The sequence below is a fragment of the Cyclopterus lumpus genome, chromosome 21 (assembly GCF_009769545.1).
Source record: "Cyclopterus lumpus isolate fCycLum1 chromosome 21, fCycLum1.pri, whole genome shotgun sequence".
Taxonomy (NCBI): domain Eukaryota; kingdom Metazoa; phylum Chordata; class Actinopteri; order Perciformes; family Cyclopteridae; genus Cyclopterus; species Cyclopterus lumpus.
In genome coordinates, this window is record NC_046986.1 from 352,912 (window position 1) to 372,078 (window position 19,167).

General features: G+C 48.0%; 1 protein-coding gene across 2 annotated transcripts in view; it reads left to right on the forward strand.

The window, feature by feature from the left end:
* The window catches only part of arhgap20 (Rho GTPase activating protein 20), a 32,945-nt gene extending 15,779 nt beyond the window's left edge, over positions 1 to 17,166 (forward strand). Inside the window, exons 9-15 of one of the 2 annotated variants that reach the window (XM_034561735.1) lie at positions 1,875 to 2,062; positions 2,353 to 2,517; positions 3,889 to 3,998; positions 5,103 to 5,292; positions 13,937 to 14,045; positions 14,851 to 16,521; positions 16,988 to 17,166. In XM_034561735.1, the coding sequence (XP_034417626.1) occupies positions 1,875 to 2,062; positions 2,353 to 2,517; positions 3,889 to 3,998; positions 5,103 to 5,292; positions 13,937 to 14,045; positions 14,851 to 16,514 (2,426 nt within the window). In that variant the 3' untranslated portion in view covers positions 16,515 to 16,521; positions 16,988 to 17,166. Of the gene's footprint in view, positions 1 to 1,874; positions 2,063 to 2,352; positions 2,518 to 3,888; positions 3,999 to 5,102; positions 5,293 to 13,936; positions 14,046 to 14,850; positions 16,905 to 16,987 lie in introns of those variants that run through there. The other variant, XM_034561734.1, reaches the window with a different exon arrangement.
* The last annotated feature ends 2,001 nt before the right edge of the window (positions 17,167 to 19,167 follow it).

The following is a 19,167-nucleotide window of genomic DNA, read 5'->3' on the forward strand; positions in this document are numbered from 1 at the left end:
CGAGGACTCTGAACGCCACGAGGACTCTGAACACCAGGAGGACTTTGAACACCAGGAGGACTCTGAACACCAGGAGGACTCTGAACACCATGAGGACTCTGAACGCCACGAGGACTCTGAACGCCACGAGGACTCTGAACACCACGAGGACTCTGAACACCAGGAGGACTTTGAACACCACGAGGACTCTGAACACCAGGAGGACTTTGAACACCACGAGGACTCTGAACACCAGTAAGACTCTGAACGCCACGAGGACTCTGAACGCCAGGAGGACTCTGAACACCACGAGGACTCTGAACACCACGAGGACTCTGAACACCACGAGGACTCTGAACACCACGAGGACTCTGAACGCCAGGAGGACTCTGAACGCCACAAGGACTCTGAACACCAGGAGGACTCTGAACGCCACGAGGACTCTGAACGCCACGAGGACTCTGAACGCCACGAGGACTCTGAACGCCACGAGGACTCTGAACACCACGAGGACTCTGAACGCCACGAGGACTCTGAACGCCACGAGGACTCTGAACGCCACGAGGACTCTGAACACCACGAGGACTCTGAACACCAGGAGGACTCTCAACACCAGGAGGACTCTGATCACCAGGAGGACTCTGAACACCACGAGGACTCTGAAGACCAGGAGGACTCTGAACACCACAAGGACTCTGAACACCACGAGGACTCTGAACGCCACGAGGACTCTGAACACCAGGAGGACTTTGAACACCAGGAGGACTCTGAACACCAGGAGGACTCTGAACACCATGAGGACTCTGAACGCCACGAGGACTCTGAACGCCACGAGGACTCTGAACACCACGAGGACTCTGAACACCAGGAGGACTTTGAACACCACGAGGACTCTGAACACCAGGAGGACTTTGAACACCACGAGGACTCTGAACACCAGGAAGACTCTGAACACCACGAGGACTCTGAACACCACGAGGACTCTGAACACCACGAGGACTCTGAACGCCACGAGGACTTTGAACACCACGAGGACTATGAACACCACGAGGACTCTGAACACCACGAGGACTCTGAACGCCACGAGGACTCTGAACGCCACGAGGACTCTGAACGCCACGAGGACTCTGAACACCAGGAAGACTCTGAACACCACGAGGACTCTGAACACCACGAGGACTCTGAACACCACGAGGACTCTGAACGCCACGAGGACTCTGAACGCCACAAGGACTCTCAGCACCACGAGGACTCTGCTAGACCGAGTGCACGCCGGTGAAAATGTGCATTTGTGACAGGTTCTAGTCGACAAAAGGCGTTGTTTAAAACCCAGCAGAACGGTCCCTAGAATAAATATCCAGCTTAACACACAGACCATAATTAATAATAATAATAATAATACATTCTATTTGTAAGGCACTCTTCATTCAATAATCTCAGAGTGCCACAGAGCCAGTACATAGTTAAAACCAACTATAATAAAAGTCAAAAACACCTTCCTGAATAAAAAGGTTTTTAGGCCAGTCTTAAAGAGTCCAGGGTCTGTGCTGCCCTCAGGTGGTCAGGGAGACTGGTCCATAAGCAAAAGGTCTTAAAGAGTCCAGGGTCTGTGTTGCCCTTAGGTGGTCAGGGAGACTGGTCCATAATTATGCTGGATATCCAAAGCAAAGATGGTGTCCCCTGTCCCGCAGGAGGAGGTCCGGCCTCCCCCCAGTGTTTGACTCTTTGTGGGGCGTCCTCTGGAGGCTCAGTGGGAGGAGTCTAATAAAAAGAGAGAACGGTCCTCATGGCCTTTTCTGATCCGGCATCTTCTTTTTGTTCATCAGTTGTCTCTAAGTAGTTCAAACACACACACACACACACACCGCTCACCTCTTCCTCTTCTCCCCCCACAGAGCCCGGTCAGCAGAAGTCCTTTAAGAGGAAGAGGTCTCTGATCAACTGGCCCTTCTGGAGAGGCTCCAGTTCGCAGCTGGACGGCCCCCCCCAGTCCCCGACCTCGTCCCCCACGCAGGGACGGCTGTTCGGACGCCCCCTGAGCTCCGTCTGCTCTCCAGACCACGGCCTGCCCAAGCCCGTCATGGTGAGGTTGGGGTCACGTAGGCCAGCGGGGGCCTACATGACCCCCACCTCATATGATTTTAAGAACCCTAAATCCATGAAAAGACATCATTGTATTACCATCAGAATCATTCTTCTCTTTCTTAATAATAAAAAAAACTGTTGAAGATAATAAAATCAGATTCTTCATATTTTTGTAAATAAAAACAAAAACAAAGCAAACAGCAGACACTTAATCCGTTGGGTTTACACACCAGAGTCAGTGAAGAGCTCTTCTGGGTCTCTATGAACAAAGGGTTCTGTGCCCTCCAGGACATGCTGGTGTTCCTGTACCTGGAGGGGCCCTACACCAGGGGGGTCTTCAGGAGGTCCGCCGGGGCCAAAGCCTGCCGGGAGCTCCGGGACCGGCTGGACAACGGGACCCACGACCCGGAGATCACACACCAGTCTGTGTTCGTCATCGCTGCTGTCCTCAAGGTAACACACACACACACACAGACAGCCAGACACACACAAACTCACGCACACACACACACACACACACACACACACACACACACACAGACAGCCAGACACACACAAACTCACACATACACACACTTACACACACACACACACACACACATACACACACACACACACACAGACAGCCAGACACACACACACACACACACACACATACACACACACACACACACACACAGACAGCCAGACACACACAAACTCACACACACACACACACACACACACACACACAGACAGACAGACACACACAAACTCACACATACACACACACACACACACACACAGACAGCCAGACACACACACACACACACACACATACACACACACACACACACACAGACAGCCAGACACACACAAACTCACACACACACACACACACACACACACACACACACACACACACACACACACAGACAGACAGACACACACAAACTCACACATACACACACACACACACACACAGACAGCCAGACACACACACACACACACACACATACACACACACACACACACAGACAGACAGACAGACACACACAAACTCACACATACACACACACACACAAACTCACACACACACACACACACACACACACACACACACACACACAGACAGCCAGACACACACAAACTCACACATACACACACTTACACACACACACACATACACACACACACACACACAGACAGCCAGACACACACACACACACACACACACACACATACACACACACACACACACACAGACAGCCAGACACACACAAACTCACACACACACACACACACACAGACAGCCAGACACACACACACACACACACACACATACACACACACACACACACACACACACACACACACAGACAGCCAGACACACACAAACTCACACACACACACACACACATACACACACACACACACACACACACAGACAGACAGACACACACAAACTCACACATACACACACACACACACACACACACACACACAAAGTGCTGCATTGTTCAGCGGGCTCTAGAGACTAAAAAGTGTTCACCACTGGAAGTGTTCTCGTCACATGGATGATTCATGAATATTGTTTTTTTGTTGTGTTATTTTACACAGCGTGAGGTTGTTTTAATATTGTTGTTGATCCTTTTGAACTGTACTCGAGTAAAGAACTTCTTAGTGGACACTGAAGTCGGCTAATCGATTAGTTTATTGCATCATAAAAATTTATTTCACACAAGAATCACACAAAACCTTAAAACTTGTTCAATGGTTCCTTCGTAATAAATCATCATTATTTTATACTCGACGATGAGCTCCACGTCTCTCTTCTGCCTCCAGGACTTCCTGCGCAACATCCCGGGCAGCTTACTGAGTGCAGATCTGTACGAGCAGTGGATGGATGTGATGGAGGGGGAGGGGGGGGGCGAGAGGACAAGAGCTGTGCAGAGGTGGGACCCTCAGACAGGTGACATGTTGAAAGACAGACAGGTGACAGGTGACATGTTGAAGACAGACAGGTGACATGTTGAAGGACAGACAGGTGACATGTTGAAGACAGACAGGTGACATGTTGAAGGACAGACAGGTGACATGTTGAAGGACAGACAGGTGACATGTTGAAAGACAGACAGGTGACAGGTTGAAGACAGACAGGTGACATGTTGAAAGACAGACAGGTGACAGGTGACATGTTGAAGACAGACAGGTGACATGTTGAAGGACAGACAGGTGACATGTTGAAGGACAGACAGGTGACATGTTGAAGACAGACAGGTGACATGTTGAAGGACAGACAGGTGACATGTTGAAGGACAGACAGGTGACATGTTGAAGACAGACAGGTGACATGTTGAAGACAGACAGGTGACATGTTAATGTTGAAGGACAGACAGGTGACATGTTGAAGACAGACAGGTGACATGTTGAAGACAGACAGGTGACATGTTGAAGGACAGACAGGTGACATGTTGAAGACAGACAGGTGACATGTTGAAGGACAGACAGGTGACATGTTGAAGGACAGACAGGTGACATGTTGAAGACAGACAGGTGACATGTTGAAGACAGACAGGTGACATGTTCATGTTGAAGGACAGACAGGTGACATGTTGAAGGACAGACAGGTGACATGTTGAAGGACAGACAGGTGACATGTTGAAGACAGACAGGTGACATGTTGAAGGACAGACAGGTGACATGTTGAAGACAGACAGGTGACATGTTGAAGGACAGACAGGTGACATGTTCATGTTGAAGGACAGACAGGTGACATGTTGAAGACAGACAGGTGACATGTTGAAGGACAGACAGGTGACATGTTCATGTTGAAGGACAGACAGGTGACATGTTGAAGACAGACAGGTGACATGTTGAAGACAGACAGGTGACATGTTGAAGGACAGACAGGTGACATGTTGAAGACAGACAGGTGACATGTTGAAGGACAGACAGGTGACATGTTGAAGACAGACAGGTGACATGTTGAAGACAGACAGGTGACATGTTGAAGACAGACAGGTGACATGTTGAAGACATCTCTCTCTCTTTATCAGGTTGCTCTGCCTCCTGCCCGGTGACAACCTGCTTCTGCTGCGTCACGTGATCGCCGTGCTGCACTGTATCCAAGGCAACGCCCATGACAACCAGATGAACGCCTTCAACCTGTCCGTCTGCATCGCTCCCAGCATGCTTTGGGCACCGGCGCCAAGCACCCCCGAGATGGAGGGGGAGGGCACCAAAAAGGTGAGAGGGAACACACCTCCTCTGGTTGTATAGAAGTCTATGCTTCATGTGTTAAAGTTGCATTCTCTCTCCTGACCACCAGGGGGCGACTCCTCTGGTTGTATAGAAGTCTATGCTTCATGTGTTAAAGTTGCATTCTCTCTCCTGACCACCAGGGGGCGACTCCTCTGGTTGTATAGAAGTCTATGCTTCATGTGTTAAAGCTGCATTCTCTCTCCTGACCACCAGGGGGCGACTCCTCTGGTTGTATAGAAGTCTATGCTTCATGTGTTAAAGCTGCATTCTCTCTACTGACCACCAGGGGGCGACTCCTCTGGTTATATAGAAGTCTACGCTTCATGTGTTAAAGCTGCATTCTCTCTACTGACCACCAGGGGGCGACTCCTCTGGTTGTATAGAAGTCTATGCTTCATGTGTTAAAGCTACATTCTCTCTCCTGACCACCAGGGGGCGACTCCTCTGGTTGTATAGAAGTCTATATAAATGACTCTACTTCTCTTGATGTATTGTAAACATTAGTTTTTGGTCTCAATCTCTAGTTTCAAGTCTTCTTCAATACAGAATGATGTTCATTTAGTAAATTATGGTAATTTAGAGTCAAACAGACCATAAAGCGGGACGCTTTAGGGCGGGGCTACAAGGTGATTGACAGGTTTAGAGTTGTCCGTGTTTTTGTCTTTAACTTCCTGAGTGTTAATCATAACATTTTGGTCGGCGTTCAGCTCCGCCCTCTTTTGTAACTTCTGGTTGCAGGTCTCTGTACTGGACTCGTGCTCATTAATGACCTCTGACCTCTGGTGGTTGAGGTGATTTACACTGTTTGTCACATAAGGATCAACAACTGTCAAAAACAGGACTCAAATAGTCTGTTGGAGGCCAAATGTTGACCTCATCAAGGGTAGAAGAAAAAGGGGGCAGCATCTATATGTTACTCTCCAGACAGACAGAGAACGCAGGCCGCCGGTCAGACGTTTTACGGTTTGTCACGCAACGCTGATTTCCTTTGGCCAGTAGGTGGCGCTTCGACTATGAGTGAACATGGGCTTGTCGATATCCTCAGGCTGTAACCAGGACGACAGTTTTGGGGCAGAAAGTCAAGTGAAGGGATGTCTGAGAGGACGCCTGGTGGCTCCTACCTGAGCCCAACAACACACACAACGCTGATGTGTGCTCTGTTTGTAAAGTTACACTATTTGAGCCACACACAGTGTGTGTGTGTGTGTGTGTGTGTGTGTGTGTGTGCAAAGAATGCCAAATATTTCCTGCACAATCCTGAGGCCAAGTGTGTGTTTTAGAGGAAAACACACACACAGACACACACACACACACGTTGGCAACCACGGCCACACTGCTTGTTTGTGTGTGCAAATAAAAAGTGGGATTTTGACATTTCCCTCTCTGCGAATGGCTGCTTTCCAACCTCGTCTGCACCCAGGACATGGTCTAACCTCACATCCAGGACATGGTCTAACCTCACACCCAGGACATGGTCTAACCTCACACCAGGACATGGTCTAACCTCACACCCAGGACATGGTCTAACCTCACACCCAGGACATGGTCTAACCTCACACCCAGGACATGGTCTAACCTCACACCAGGACATGGTCTAACCTCACACCAGGACATGGTCTAACCTCACCCAGGACATGGTCTAACCTCAACCTCACACATGGTCTAACCTCACACCCAGGACATGGTCTAACCTCACACCCAGGACATGGTCTAACCTCACATCCAGGACATGGTCTAACCTCACACCCAGGACATGGTCTAACCTCACACCCAGGACATGGTCTAACCTCACACCCAGGACATGGTCTAACCTCACATCCAGGACATGGTCTAACCTCACACCCAGGACATGGTCTAACCTCACACCAGGACATGGTCTAACCTCACACCCAGGACATGGTCTAACCTCACATCCAGGACATGGTCTAACCTCACACCCAGGACATGGTCTAACCCTACATCCAGGACATGGTCTAACCTCACACCCAGGACATGGTCTAACCTCACACCCAGGACATGGTCTAACCCTACATCCAGGACATGGTCTAACCTCACACCAGGACATGGTCTAACCTCACACCCAGGACATGGTCTAACCTCACACCAGGACATGGTCTAACCTCACACCCAGGACATGGTCTAACCCTACACCCAGGACATGGTCTAACCTCACATCCAGGACATGGTCTAACCTCACACCCAGGACATGGTCTAACCCTACACCCAGGACATGGTCTAACCTCACACCCCAGCTCGTTTACTTCGCTCAGCTTCGGCCAATCGGCTTGTAGCTCCGTCACTTCGATCAAAACACTCAACAAAGTCACGACTGTTTGCTGTTTTCGACTACACCTTGAATAGGGAAGGTAGCGCCGTGGTAGCACTTTAGTAGCACTTAAATGTCTCTTACTGATAGCACTTTGTTTGGAGGAAGGAGGGAGAGCGGTAATGAGCCTTATTTCATATCGTTATTATGTTATCTTTCATTTAATTATAGGTTATAGACTATTTCAACATCAATTAAACAACACAGTGTTGATGCTGTTGACACTCTGTGGAACTTACTACGTTAGAAAGACCGTCTGCTCTCCTTACAAATTAGAATACAGCAAAAAAGCATGGTGGAATTAGCAAAGTAGCTCGCTGCTAAATTAGCAAAATTGAACTTTCTTATAGGAAAGAACATTGCTTTTAGGTGAACATTTATTTCAGATGATTTTCTTTGTTGCTTGAAAGCATGGTGGAATTAGCAAGGTAGGTAGCTAACTAGCCAGCCGCTAGGACAGCACATTGCTATCGCTATATAAGTGACACCTTTGGTCAAATTGTTTCCTGTGTTGCATGAAAGCATGGTGGAATTAGCAAGGTAGCTTGCAAACTAGTAAGCCACTAAATTAGTACACTTGATTTAATATTGCTTTAATGACATTGCTGTCGCTATATGCCTACAGCTGGCCACATCTTCTCTGCTACTAGTTTAGCTTTGTGACGACTAGCGAGGTTAGCACAAGGCTAAGCTAAACTAAAAGCACGTTTTCTTTCCGTCCCCGAAACAATTCTCCAAGACAACATTTTCGATGTGTATCTTTAGTTTTTTTTTGTCTTTTACTATTTATTGTCACGCACCAATCACCAAGCCAAATTCCTTGTATGTGTAAACGTACTTGGCAATAAACTGTTTCTGATACAGATTTATAACAGTAAACAGTTTACCTCAACCCTGCAGCCAATCAGAATGGAGTATTGGAGACCGAGAGCACGGTGTCAAAAGGTCTGTCAGACGGTCCGAGACAGCGGAGATTAATCTGCCATCACAAACAGGTGTGTTCTCTTGGAGATGATCCGGTACGTTCCATGGCGTTTGCTTATGTAAGCGTAACTCTCCTCAGATTATGGCTAGAAGAGCCCAACATTACCCATAATCCAAGTCCACCCGCGGCTTCAGGACTGAGCAGAGGAGATCAAACCTGGAGGTTAATAAGTCTTACCAGAGAGCAAATGCAACATTCAGGGATTAACTGAGCTCATTTAGTTATGTAACAGCTCTCATCTCCCGTCGTCTGTCAGCAGAAAGGTTTGTCTCATATTTTAATCCAAAATTGGTTCTAATATGTGGCGCTGAAAGTGTTTTTATTATTCTAACATCCCAGTGCTCTGAAACGACCTATTCCTGCCATAAACCAACTCGTTCCTCTCAGTTTGTTGATGGAAAAGAGAAACATTACACTTGAAACATTCAGAAATAAATGAGTGGAGTCATAAAAATAAATAATCTCCTGGTTTCAGATTACTGCACTTGTTTTAGAACATAATGATTTGATGACAGTGTAGCCTGGTGGTGTGTGCTGTTAATCCAGGAACACTGAGTCACATGACACACACACACACACACACACACATACAGGGAGGATGTGACTCCCGACGTCTCCGAGAAGCGCTTTGTGTTCAGTAAAATTTGACGAAAATCCAAACACGCCAGCGACCTGCTTGCCTATCAATCTCTTCTCTCCTCCTTTTCTGCGTCCATCTCTGCATCCAAAAGTTTGTTCTACCAATCCAGAATCGAATCCTCTTTATCTAACCCTAAAAAGCTCTTCTCTATCTTCTCCAACCTCCTTGACCCCCCTGTTCCCCCCCCTCCCTCCACCCTTCTACCAAGACACTTTGTTGACTACTTTACAAAAAAGATAGACGACATACGCTCTTCATTTACTAATCCATCTTCCATAACTACACCTCCAGTAACTTCACCTTCTTCCCCCTCATTTTCCTCTTTTATCCCCCTGTCTCCTAATCAAGTTCTTACCTTGGTAACCTCTGACCCCCCAACCACCTGCCCCCTTGACCCCATCCCGTCTCACATTCTCCAGTCCATTGCTCCGGACCTTCTTCCCTTTCTCACCCATCTTATTAACACCTCCCTCTCAACCGGCTGTTTCCCTAACTCTCTGAAGGAGGCGGAGTCAACCCTCTCCTGAAGAAACCCACTCTGGACCCATCTGAAGTCAATAACTACAGACCTGAAGTCAACAACTACAGACCTGAAGTCAACAACAACTACAGACCTGAAGTCAACAACTACAGACCTGAAGTCAACAAGTACAGACCTGAAGTCAATAACTACAGACCTGAAGTCAACAACTACAGACCTGAAGTCAACAAGTACAGACCTGAAGTCAATAACTACAGACCTGAAGTCAACAACTACAGACCTGAAGTCAACAAGTACAGACCTGAAGTCAATAACTACAGACCTGAAGTCAACAACTACAGACCTGAAGTCAACAAACACAGACCTGAAGTCAACAACTACAGACCTGAAGTCAACAAGTACAGACCTGAAGTCAATAACTACAGACCTGAAGTCAATAACTACAGACCTGAAGTCAACAACTACAGACCTGAAGTCAACAAACACAGACCTGAAGTCAACAACTACAGACCTGAAGTCAACAAACACAGACCTGAAGTCAATAACTACAGACCTGAAGTCAACAACTACAGACCTGAAGTCAACAAACACAGACCTGAAGTCAACAACTACAGACCTGAAGTCAACAACTACATACCTGAAGTCAACAAACACAGACCTGAAGTCAACAACTACAGACCTGAAGTCAACAAACACAGACCTGAAGTCAACAACTACAGACCTGAAGTCAACAACTACAGACTTGAAGTCAACAACTACAGACCTGTCTCTCTCCTCCCCTTCCTTTCCAAAACTCTAGAGCGAGCTATCTTTAACCAAGTCTCCTCCTTTCTCCACAGTAACAACCTTCTAGACCCCCACCAGTCTGGATTCAAGACCACTCAACAGAGACTGCCCTCCTTGCTGTCTCTGAGCAGCTTCACACTGCTAGAGCAGCCTCTCTCTCCTCTGTCCTTATCCTTCTAGACCTTTCCGAACATGCTGTACAACATCAGGAGAATACAACCCCTTCTCACTCAGAAGGCGGTACAGGTTCTGGTCCAGGTTCTGGTCCAGGCTCTGGTCCAGGTTCTGGTCCAGGCTCTGATCATCTCACAGCTAGACTACTGTAACTCCTCCTTCAGGTCTACCTGCTAATGTCATTCGACCTCTACAGCTCATCCAGAATGCAGCTGCTCGACTGGTCTTCAACCTCCTAAATTTACCCACAATCCTCCGCTCCTCCGCGACCTTCACTGGTTACCGGGACATGGTCTAACCTCACACCCAGGACATGGTCTAACCTCACATCCAGGACATGGTCTAACCTCACACCCAGGACATGGTCTAACCTCACATCCAGGACATGGTCTAACCTCACACCCAGGACATGGTCTAACCTCACACCCAGGACATGGTCTAACCTCACACCCAGGACATGGTCTAACCTCACACCCAGGACATGGTCTAACCTCACACCAGGACATGGTCTAACCTCACACCCAGGACATGGTCTAACCTCACATCCAGGACATGGTTTAACCTCACACCCAGGACATGGTCTAACCTCACACCCGGGACATGGTCTAACCTCACACCCCAGCTCGTTCACTTCGCTCGGCTTCAGCCAATCAGCTTGTAGCTCCTTCACTTCGAGCTAAACACTCAAATTCCCGACTGTTTGCTGTGCTGGCTCCTCATTGGTGGAACGAGCTCCCCATTGACATCAGGACAGGAAGTCTCTACAGACTAAAAACACATCTTAGTGACTACACCTTGAATAGGGAAGGTAGCGCCGTAGTAGCACTTAAATGTCCCTTACTGATAGCACTTTGTAGTTTAACACTTTAGTAGCACTTAAATGTCTCTTACTGATAGCACTTTGTAGTTTGACGTTATTGAAGAAATTGTACTTTCTTGATTCTTGTTGTTCTGAGTTTGGATTCATGGTTTAATGCACTTATTGTAAGTCGATTTGGATAAAAGCGTCAGCTAAATGACATGTAATGTAATGTGATGTAAATTCTTTGAGGACAGATTTCCGACGAGGCCGTTGGAGGTTTCTGAGAACCAGAGTCGGCACGTTTCAACCCGACTCTTGGAGGAAACAGTTCCTATTTGAAGCCCTCAGTCGCTGTGGTCGTGGAGGTATTCGTTCCTAAATGTGACGATGAATAAAGTCGTGTGCATCGTCTTAGAAGACGGTAAAGGTTCCACGACCCGTTCGTCTGTCTCGGGCCTTCAGCGAACATTTGATGCGTGATTATATCCTCCTGAGGACGTTATCCAGGACCCGGAGTGACATTATGGGACACATACGTTGAAGCTGTTTGGACACACAGCTGTTGAGGTCGTGCAGCGGGTTTCATGCACATCTAATCGATATCCGGATCTCCACGTGAGGGTTCAGTTCTGTGTTCGAGGCCTCCATCACAGACACTTAGAACACTTTCCCTAAGTCTGCATTTCTGCACACTTTGATTGAAGGAATGACCCACAATTCATAGCAATGTGACGTTAAGCTATTTTAATAAAAAGTGAGTAGATAGATAATAATATTAATAATAATAATAATAATAACAATAATAATAATAATAATTAAAGCTGCGAGCAGCGATGAACGGGTCCGCTTGGCCGAGAACGCAGGGCCGCACGTTTTACTGTTTGTCACATAAGGATCAACAACTGTCAAAAACAGGACTCAAATAGTCTGTTGGAGGCCAAATGTTGACCTCATCAAGGGTAGAAGAAAAAGGGGGCAGCATCTATATGTTACTCTCCAGACAGACAGAGAACGCAGGCCGCCGGTCAGACGTTTTACGGTTTGTCACGCAACGCTGATTTCCTTTGGCCAGTAGGTGGCGCTTCGACTCTGAGTGAACATGGGCTTGTCGATATCCTCAGGTCGTGACTCGTAACAAGCACGACAAGTTTGGGACAGATTGGAGCAAGTCCAGCTGAGCCAGTAGGTGGCGCTTCGACTATGAGTGAACATGGGCTTGTCGATATCCTCAGGCTTGTAACCAGTTGAGCCAGTAGGTGGCGCTGTGACAATGTGAACATATACATGCATCATGTGTCTCTACGTGAAGTCTAGACCACGTCATGTAAATTAAAGGTAAAAAAAAGAGATGCAAAAATTAGCCCTGATTTGAACACGGGTCTCTGAGTCACCGGGCGAATGTTTATCAAGTTGAGCTACCGATCAGATGAAAAAAAAGAAGATGTTTTTACCGACTAAGTAGAACACATTATGGTCTAAAACTTGTCATTTAATTTTTTTAGTAGGTATTCCTATGAAAAATTCTAATGTTTCTTCATGTAAATGTGTTCAGGCCTTGACCGGCATCATGCATGATTATTTTTGGAAGGATTGGATCAATAAAGCAACAGTCTATAATAACAAAACACAGAAAGTGGGCGTTTATTGGGGTCCACATAACGTCAAGTGAAGTTTAGTGAAAACTCACCATTCTCATCACTATTCATCTTTAAGGCCTTGAGATCATCTGTGAACAAGATTGAAGTCGATCGGAGTAGTTTTGAGGGAGGGGATCGTAACTGTATATCAGCGAAAAATGACAAAAACAAGCGAAAAACGCCCCAAACTGTCAAATTGGGCGAATTATTGTAGCACCCCTAGTGTACAAATCAGATCTCTAAACCAGCGTCTGTAAACCAGGTCTCTAAACCAGCGTCTCTAAACCAGCGTCTGTAAACCAGGTCTCTAAACCAGGTCTGTAAACCAGGTCTTTAAACCAGGTCTCTAAAACAGCGTCTGTAAACCAGGACTCTAAACCAGGTCTCTACACCAGGTCTCTAAACCAGGTCTGTAAACCAGGTCTCTAAACCAGCGTCTGTAAACCAGGTCTCTAAACCAGGTCTGTAAACTAGCGTCTGTAAACCAGCGTCTGTAAACCAGCGTCTGTAAACCAGCGTCTGTAAACCAGGTCTCTAAACCAGGTCTCTAAACCAGGTCTCTAAACCAGCGTCTGTAAACCAGGTCTGTAAACCAGGTCTCTAAACCAGGTCTCTAAACCAGGTCTCTAAACCAGGTCTCTAAACCAGCGTCCGTAAACCAGGTCTCTAAACCAGGTCTCTAAACCAGCGTCTGTAAACCAGCGTCTCTAAACCAGCGTCTGTAAACCAGCGTCTGTAAACCAGCGTCTGTAAACCAGGTCTCTAAACCAGGTCTCTAAACCAGGTCTCTCCCTGCAGGTGTGTGAGCTGGTTCTTCTCCTCATCGACAGCTGCAGCTCCGTCCTGGGAGAAGACGTCCCATCGCTGTTCAGAGGCTTCAGCCAGAAGAGCAGCGACCACGGATCAGGTGAGAGGGCGGGAGCTTTATTAAAGATGGCCGCCACCTTGGACACGCCCACATGTGGAGGAGAAAGAGTTTTTAAAGACCCACAATGAGCACAAGTTGGAAATGTCTTATTGTACATGAGGACAAAACAATTCTCATTTAAGGGGTTTTCAGTCCGAATGCAATGAAAGTGCAGAACTGAAAGATGTTCACAAAGTCTTTGTACGACCTTCAAATTAAACTTGGTCAGATAAAGGAAATATGTTTTAATGCCACTGACAAGTTGAACAACTGCCATCAAAGCAAAGGGCCGACCATTTTTCAATGCCGTGCATCTTGTGCTGCAACGTACTGCGAGGGCTGCTTTGTCCACAAAGAAGTAAAGGGAGTGAAGGAGGACCAGAATGAGGCGTTCAGGACTTGGGTCTCCATGCGGGTCGGGGGTCAAGGTCAAAGTGTGTGTTTAACCTAAAAAAATTGCAACAAAGTGGCTTCAGAGAAGCGTTCACCGGGGGTGTGATTAAAAGGCCTGGGGTCAGCCGGGGTCACAGCCAGCTGCTGATTATCTGAACCTCCTTCATAAATACCTCTGACATTCACTTCTGCTGTCTATTTGTAATGCTCGGTGCTCTGTGTCCTCTGTGTCCTTAGACTGTGAGTACTTAGTTTGCCGAATGAAGTGTTTATGTCGTATTTTGGGGATTGAATTCTCTTGATCTTAATTTGACGATTCCACTTTTATTTCTCCTCTTTCCCTACCTCCCCCCCACTCCCCCCCACCCCTCACCTCCTCACCTCCCTGTCCCCCCCCCCCGTCTTCTCATAGACGCATCCTCCTTCCAGATGAACGACTCCTCCTACGACAGTCTGGAGAACGAGCTGAACGACGACCCCGAGTCTCCATTCAAGGAGCTGCTGCTCCTGCGTGACAAGGACAAGCCGGAGAGCCGCAGCCGCGACTCCGTCATCACGCTCAGCGACCCCGACGCCGACCCCGACGCCGACCCCGACGCCGACCCCGACGCCGACCTCCTGCTGCAGCTCCCCGCACTGGCCAGACCCCGGAGGTTCAACCCCGCGGCCCGCCAGCCACGCGCCCGCCAGGCCAACGGGCCGTCGCAAGGGCCCCGGAGGCTCAGGAGGAGCTCAGAGCCTGCCTTGGACCTGGCGAGCGCTCCGTCCTCGGGCGCCGCGACGGTTCACGCCGACAGCGGCCACCTGCCGGTGAGGAAGGCAAGCTACGATGCCGCCATGGAGGGTGGGGCGGGGAGGGGTGAGGACGAGGTATTTCTGGAGCGAGGGATGAGCGGGCTGCAGCTGAAGGAGGAGGAGGAGGATGGATGTGAGAAGGGAGGAGCCAAAGTCCAGAATTGCGGGTGGCGGAAGCTGAAGCACGCCCCTCCGCCTCCGTTGCGGCTTGATGCCAGCTGTTCCAGTCTGTCGTCACCGGCAACCTCGCCCACAGGCTCCTCCCTCAGCTCTTTAGACTCCGCCTTCTCGCAGTACTCCACTGACTACGCCACCAACGGGGCGATTCCATTGGCGGAGCTCGCTCCACTCTCCCCTCTCTTCCCCGGACGGCCCCAGGTGTCACCCGGGGACTCCACACCTCAGAGGGAAGCCCCGCCCCATTGGCCCCCCCAGGCGCCGCGTGCCAGCCAAACCCCCCAACATGGCCTCCACCCAAACACGTGGCTCAAGAAGGACCGCCGCCTGTCGCTGAGGCAGTCTGATAACGGACACTCAGAGGAGGACCACCCGACCGGGACCGGCGATGCCCAGGACGCCGCGGGTTCGAACCCAAACTGCCGACGGAGATCCAGTAGCCCTCCGTCCTACCAGCAGGCTCTGCTGCAGCTGCAGCGTGGCCGCTCCCCTTTCTACAGGGGCGCAGAGAAACCCCTGACCATCAGAGAGCTGAGGCAGTTCCACGACCAGACCTGCACCCACAGACCCTCGATGCCAGAGTTCCAGACAGGAAGTGAGGTCGCACAGCGTCTGGCCAGAAACGAGTGTGTGCAGCCCCCGCAGGTGGTTTTCTTTGGACAGAACGCCACCACTCTGGTGCTCCAGAGGCAGAAGTCTCACTCTCTCATTCCGTCCACGGAGGGACCTAAAGGGAGCCAGACCCTCCCCCGCCAAGCATCCGAACCCGGCGAGGTCCGGGCGAACTCTCACCCCTCCTGCAGCCTCACCCTGGACTGGCCTCGTGCCCCCAGAGGTCAGACGCAAGACGGCGGCCTGCGAGTGTCCGAGGTGGAGCCTAACCACGCCGAGCCGCGCTTCTGCCTTTCTTCCTCCGCCACGCGGGCCGTGCGGGACTACTTTTCCTCCCAGGGGCAGGAGGATGCAGACGCTTGCCTGCGGAGGAGTCAGGAGGTGGCGTTGGCTATCGTACAGGGGAAGAGGGAGTGGCGGAGCCGGCGGTGCAGCGACCCGCGAGTGGACGACTTTGACCAGCTGTTTTTTGCAGAGGAGTCGTACGTGTGAACAAGAAGTGTGTGCATTTTATATTATATATTATATTATTACCCCGTGAACACCTTTATTCTCTACCTCGGTACGTTGTGTCAAGGTACATCCAAGGTTTTAGATTGAAAAAGATACAGACGGACTTCCTGTTTCCACATTTTCACCTCCTACCATCTTTTATGATTCCTCAGAATATTGGGATTGACATGTTTTGATTAGATATTATATTTTAAGTTTCATGTATTTGACAGCCCTTCGATAGTGATTATTACAAATTGGATCCTCCAAGAAATATTTTTCTCAGGCAAAATGAAGGAAGAGGAGTTTCTCCAGAAAAAAATAAAGAAAGGTCGATGAATTATTTTATTGTGTTCATAAGTGTTTTAAAATCTAAATATTTTTTGCATTTTCAGCCACGACACATTTTATTTAAAAAAATTTGACATAAAATAAGCATTTTATTTTTTTTGCATCTACTTTTTCATGTGCAGAAACAGAAGCTTTTCAAAAGATAAGCTGCTCACGATGCTCCCACAGCTCCTCCCACAGATGAGAGAGAACATGTTCCATGAAAGAACATGTTCCATGAGGAGGACATGTTGAACATGTTCCATGAGGAGAACATGTTGAACATGTTCCATGAGGAGGACATGTTCCATGAGGAAGACATGTTCCATGAGAGATTATGTTCCATGAGGAGGACGTGTTGAACATGTTCCATTAGGAGGACATGTTCCATGAGGAAGACATGTTGAACATGTTCCATGAGAGATTATGTTCCATGAGGAGGAGGACATGTTGAACATGTTCCATGAGGAGGAGGACATGTTCCATGAGAGAACATGTTCCATGAGGAGGACATGTTGAACATGTTCCATGAGGAGAGCGTGTTGAACATGTTCCATGAGGAGGACATGTTCCATGAGGAGGACATGTTCCATGAGGAGAACATGTTCCATGAGGAGGACATGTTCCATGAGGAGAACATGTTCCATGAGGAGGACATGTTCCATGAGGAGGACATGTTCCATTAGAGAACATGTTCCATGAGGAGGACATTTTCCATGAGGAGGACATTTTCCATGAGAAAACATGTTCCATGAGGAGGAGGACATGTTCCATGAGAGAACATGTTCCATGAGGAGAACATGTTCCATCAGTAGGACATGCTGAACATGTTCCATGAGGAGGACATGTTCCATGAGGAGGAGGACATGTTCCATGAGGAGGACATGTTCCATGAGGAGAACATGTTCCATGAGGAGGAGGACATGTTCCATGAGGAGGACATGTTCCATGAGGAGAACTCGTTCCATGAGGAGGAGGACATGTTCCATGAGAGAACATGTTCCATGAGGAGGACATGTTCCATGAGAGAACATGTTCCATCAGGAGGACATGTTCCACGAGGAGGACATGTTCCACGAGGACAACATGTTCCATGAGGAGGACATGTTCCATGAGGAGGAGGACATGTTCCATGAGGACATGTTCCATGAGGAGAACATGTTCCATGAGGAGGAGGACATGTTCCATGAGAAAACATGTTCCATGAGGAGGAGGACATGTTCCATGAGAGAACATGTTCCATGAGGAGGAGGACATGTTCCATGAGAAAACATGTTCCATGAGGAGGAGGACATGTTCCATGAGAGAACATGTTCCATGAGGAGGACATGTTCCATTAGAGAACATGTTCCATGAGAAAACATGTTCCATGACATGTTCCATGAGGAGAACATGTTCCATGAGGAGGACATGTTCCATGACATGTTCCATGAGGAGAACATGTTCCATGAGGAGAAATGTACTTTTACTGGTAAAGCTCTTCATTCTACTATAAACAAGAACCCCTTGTCACAGGAACCACAAGGACTGAGTGTGTGTGTGTGCGTGTGTGAGTGTGTGTGTGTGTGTAGGTGTGTAAGTGTGTGTCTGTGTGAGTGTGTGTGTGTGTGTGTGTGTAGGTATGTAAGTGTGTGTCTGTGTGAGTGTGTGTGTGTGTGTAGGTGTGTAAGTGTGTGTCTGTGTGAGTGTGTGTGTGTAAGTGTGTGTAAGTGTGTGTCTGTGTGAGTGTGTGTGTGTGTGTGTAGGTGTGTAAGTGTGTGTCTGTGTGAGTGTGTGTGTGTGTGTAGGTGTGTAAGTGTGTGTCTGTGTGAGTGTGTGTGTGTAAGTGTGTGTAAGTGTGTGTCTGTGTGTGTGTGTGTGTGTGTGTGTGTGTAGGTGTGTGTGAGAGTTGAATTCACCAATGTTGTATGTTTCGTCCATCATTTTATGATATCTTTTGGTTCCAGTGCAGATTTCTGCCTTATTTCCCTGTTGGTTAATTTACTGAAAGAATGTGTAAATACATACCATAATATATAAAGTATTGTTCTGACCGCATCGCACTGCAATGAGGTCGTTGTCGTGTTAAGCGTTTCCGTTTTAAAATGTCCTTTTCATTCTGTGTTATTAATATCATAATTGGTATCTCCATTACAGTGAATTGTGTGTATAGTTCTGCATATTTATGATATATAAATATATATGACCTTGTTACGTTGGTATGTTGGTTTGTGTGAGAACATCAAAAGTGTATTTTTCTACATTTCTGCTGCTGCCGTCTCTATATATTTGCTACCATTTGTATATTGTGTACATTTGATGACGAATATGTCATTGATTTTAA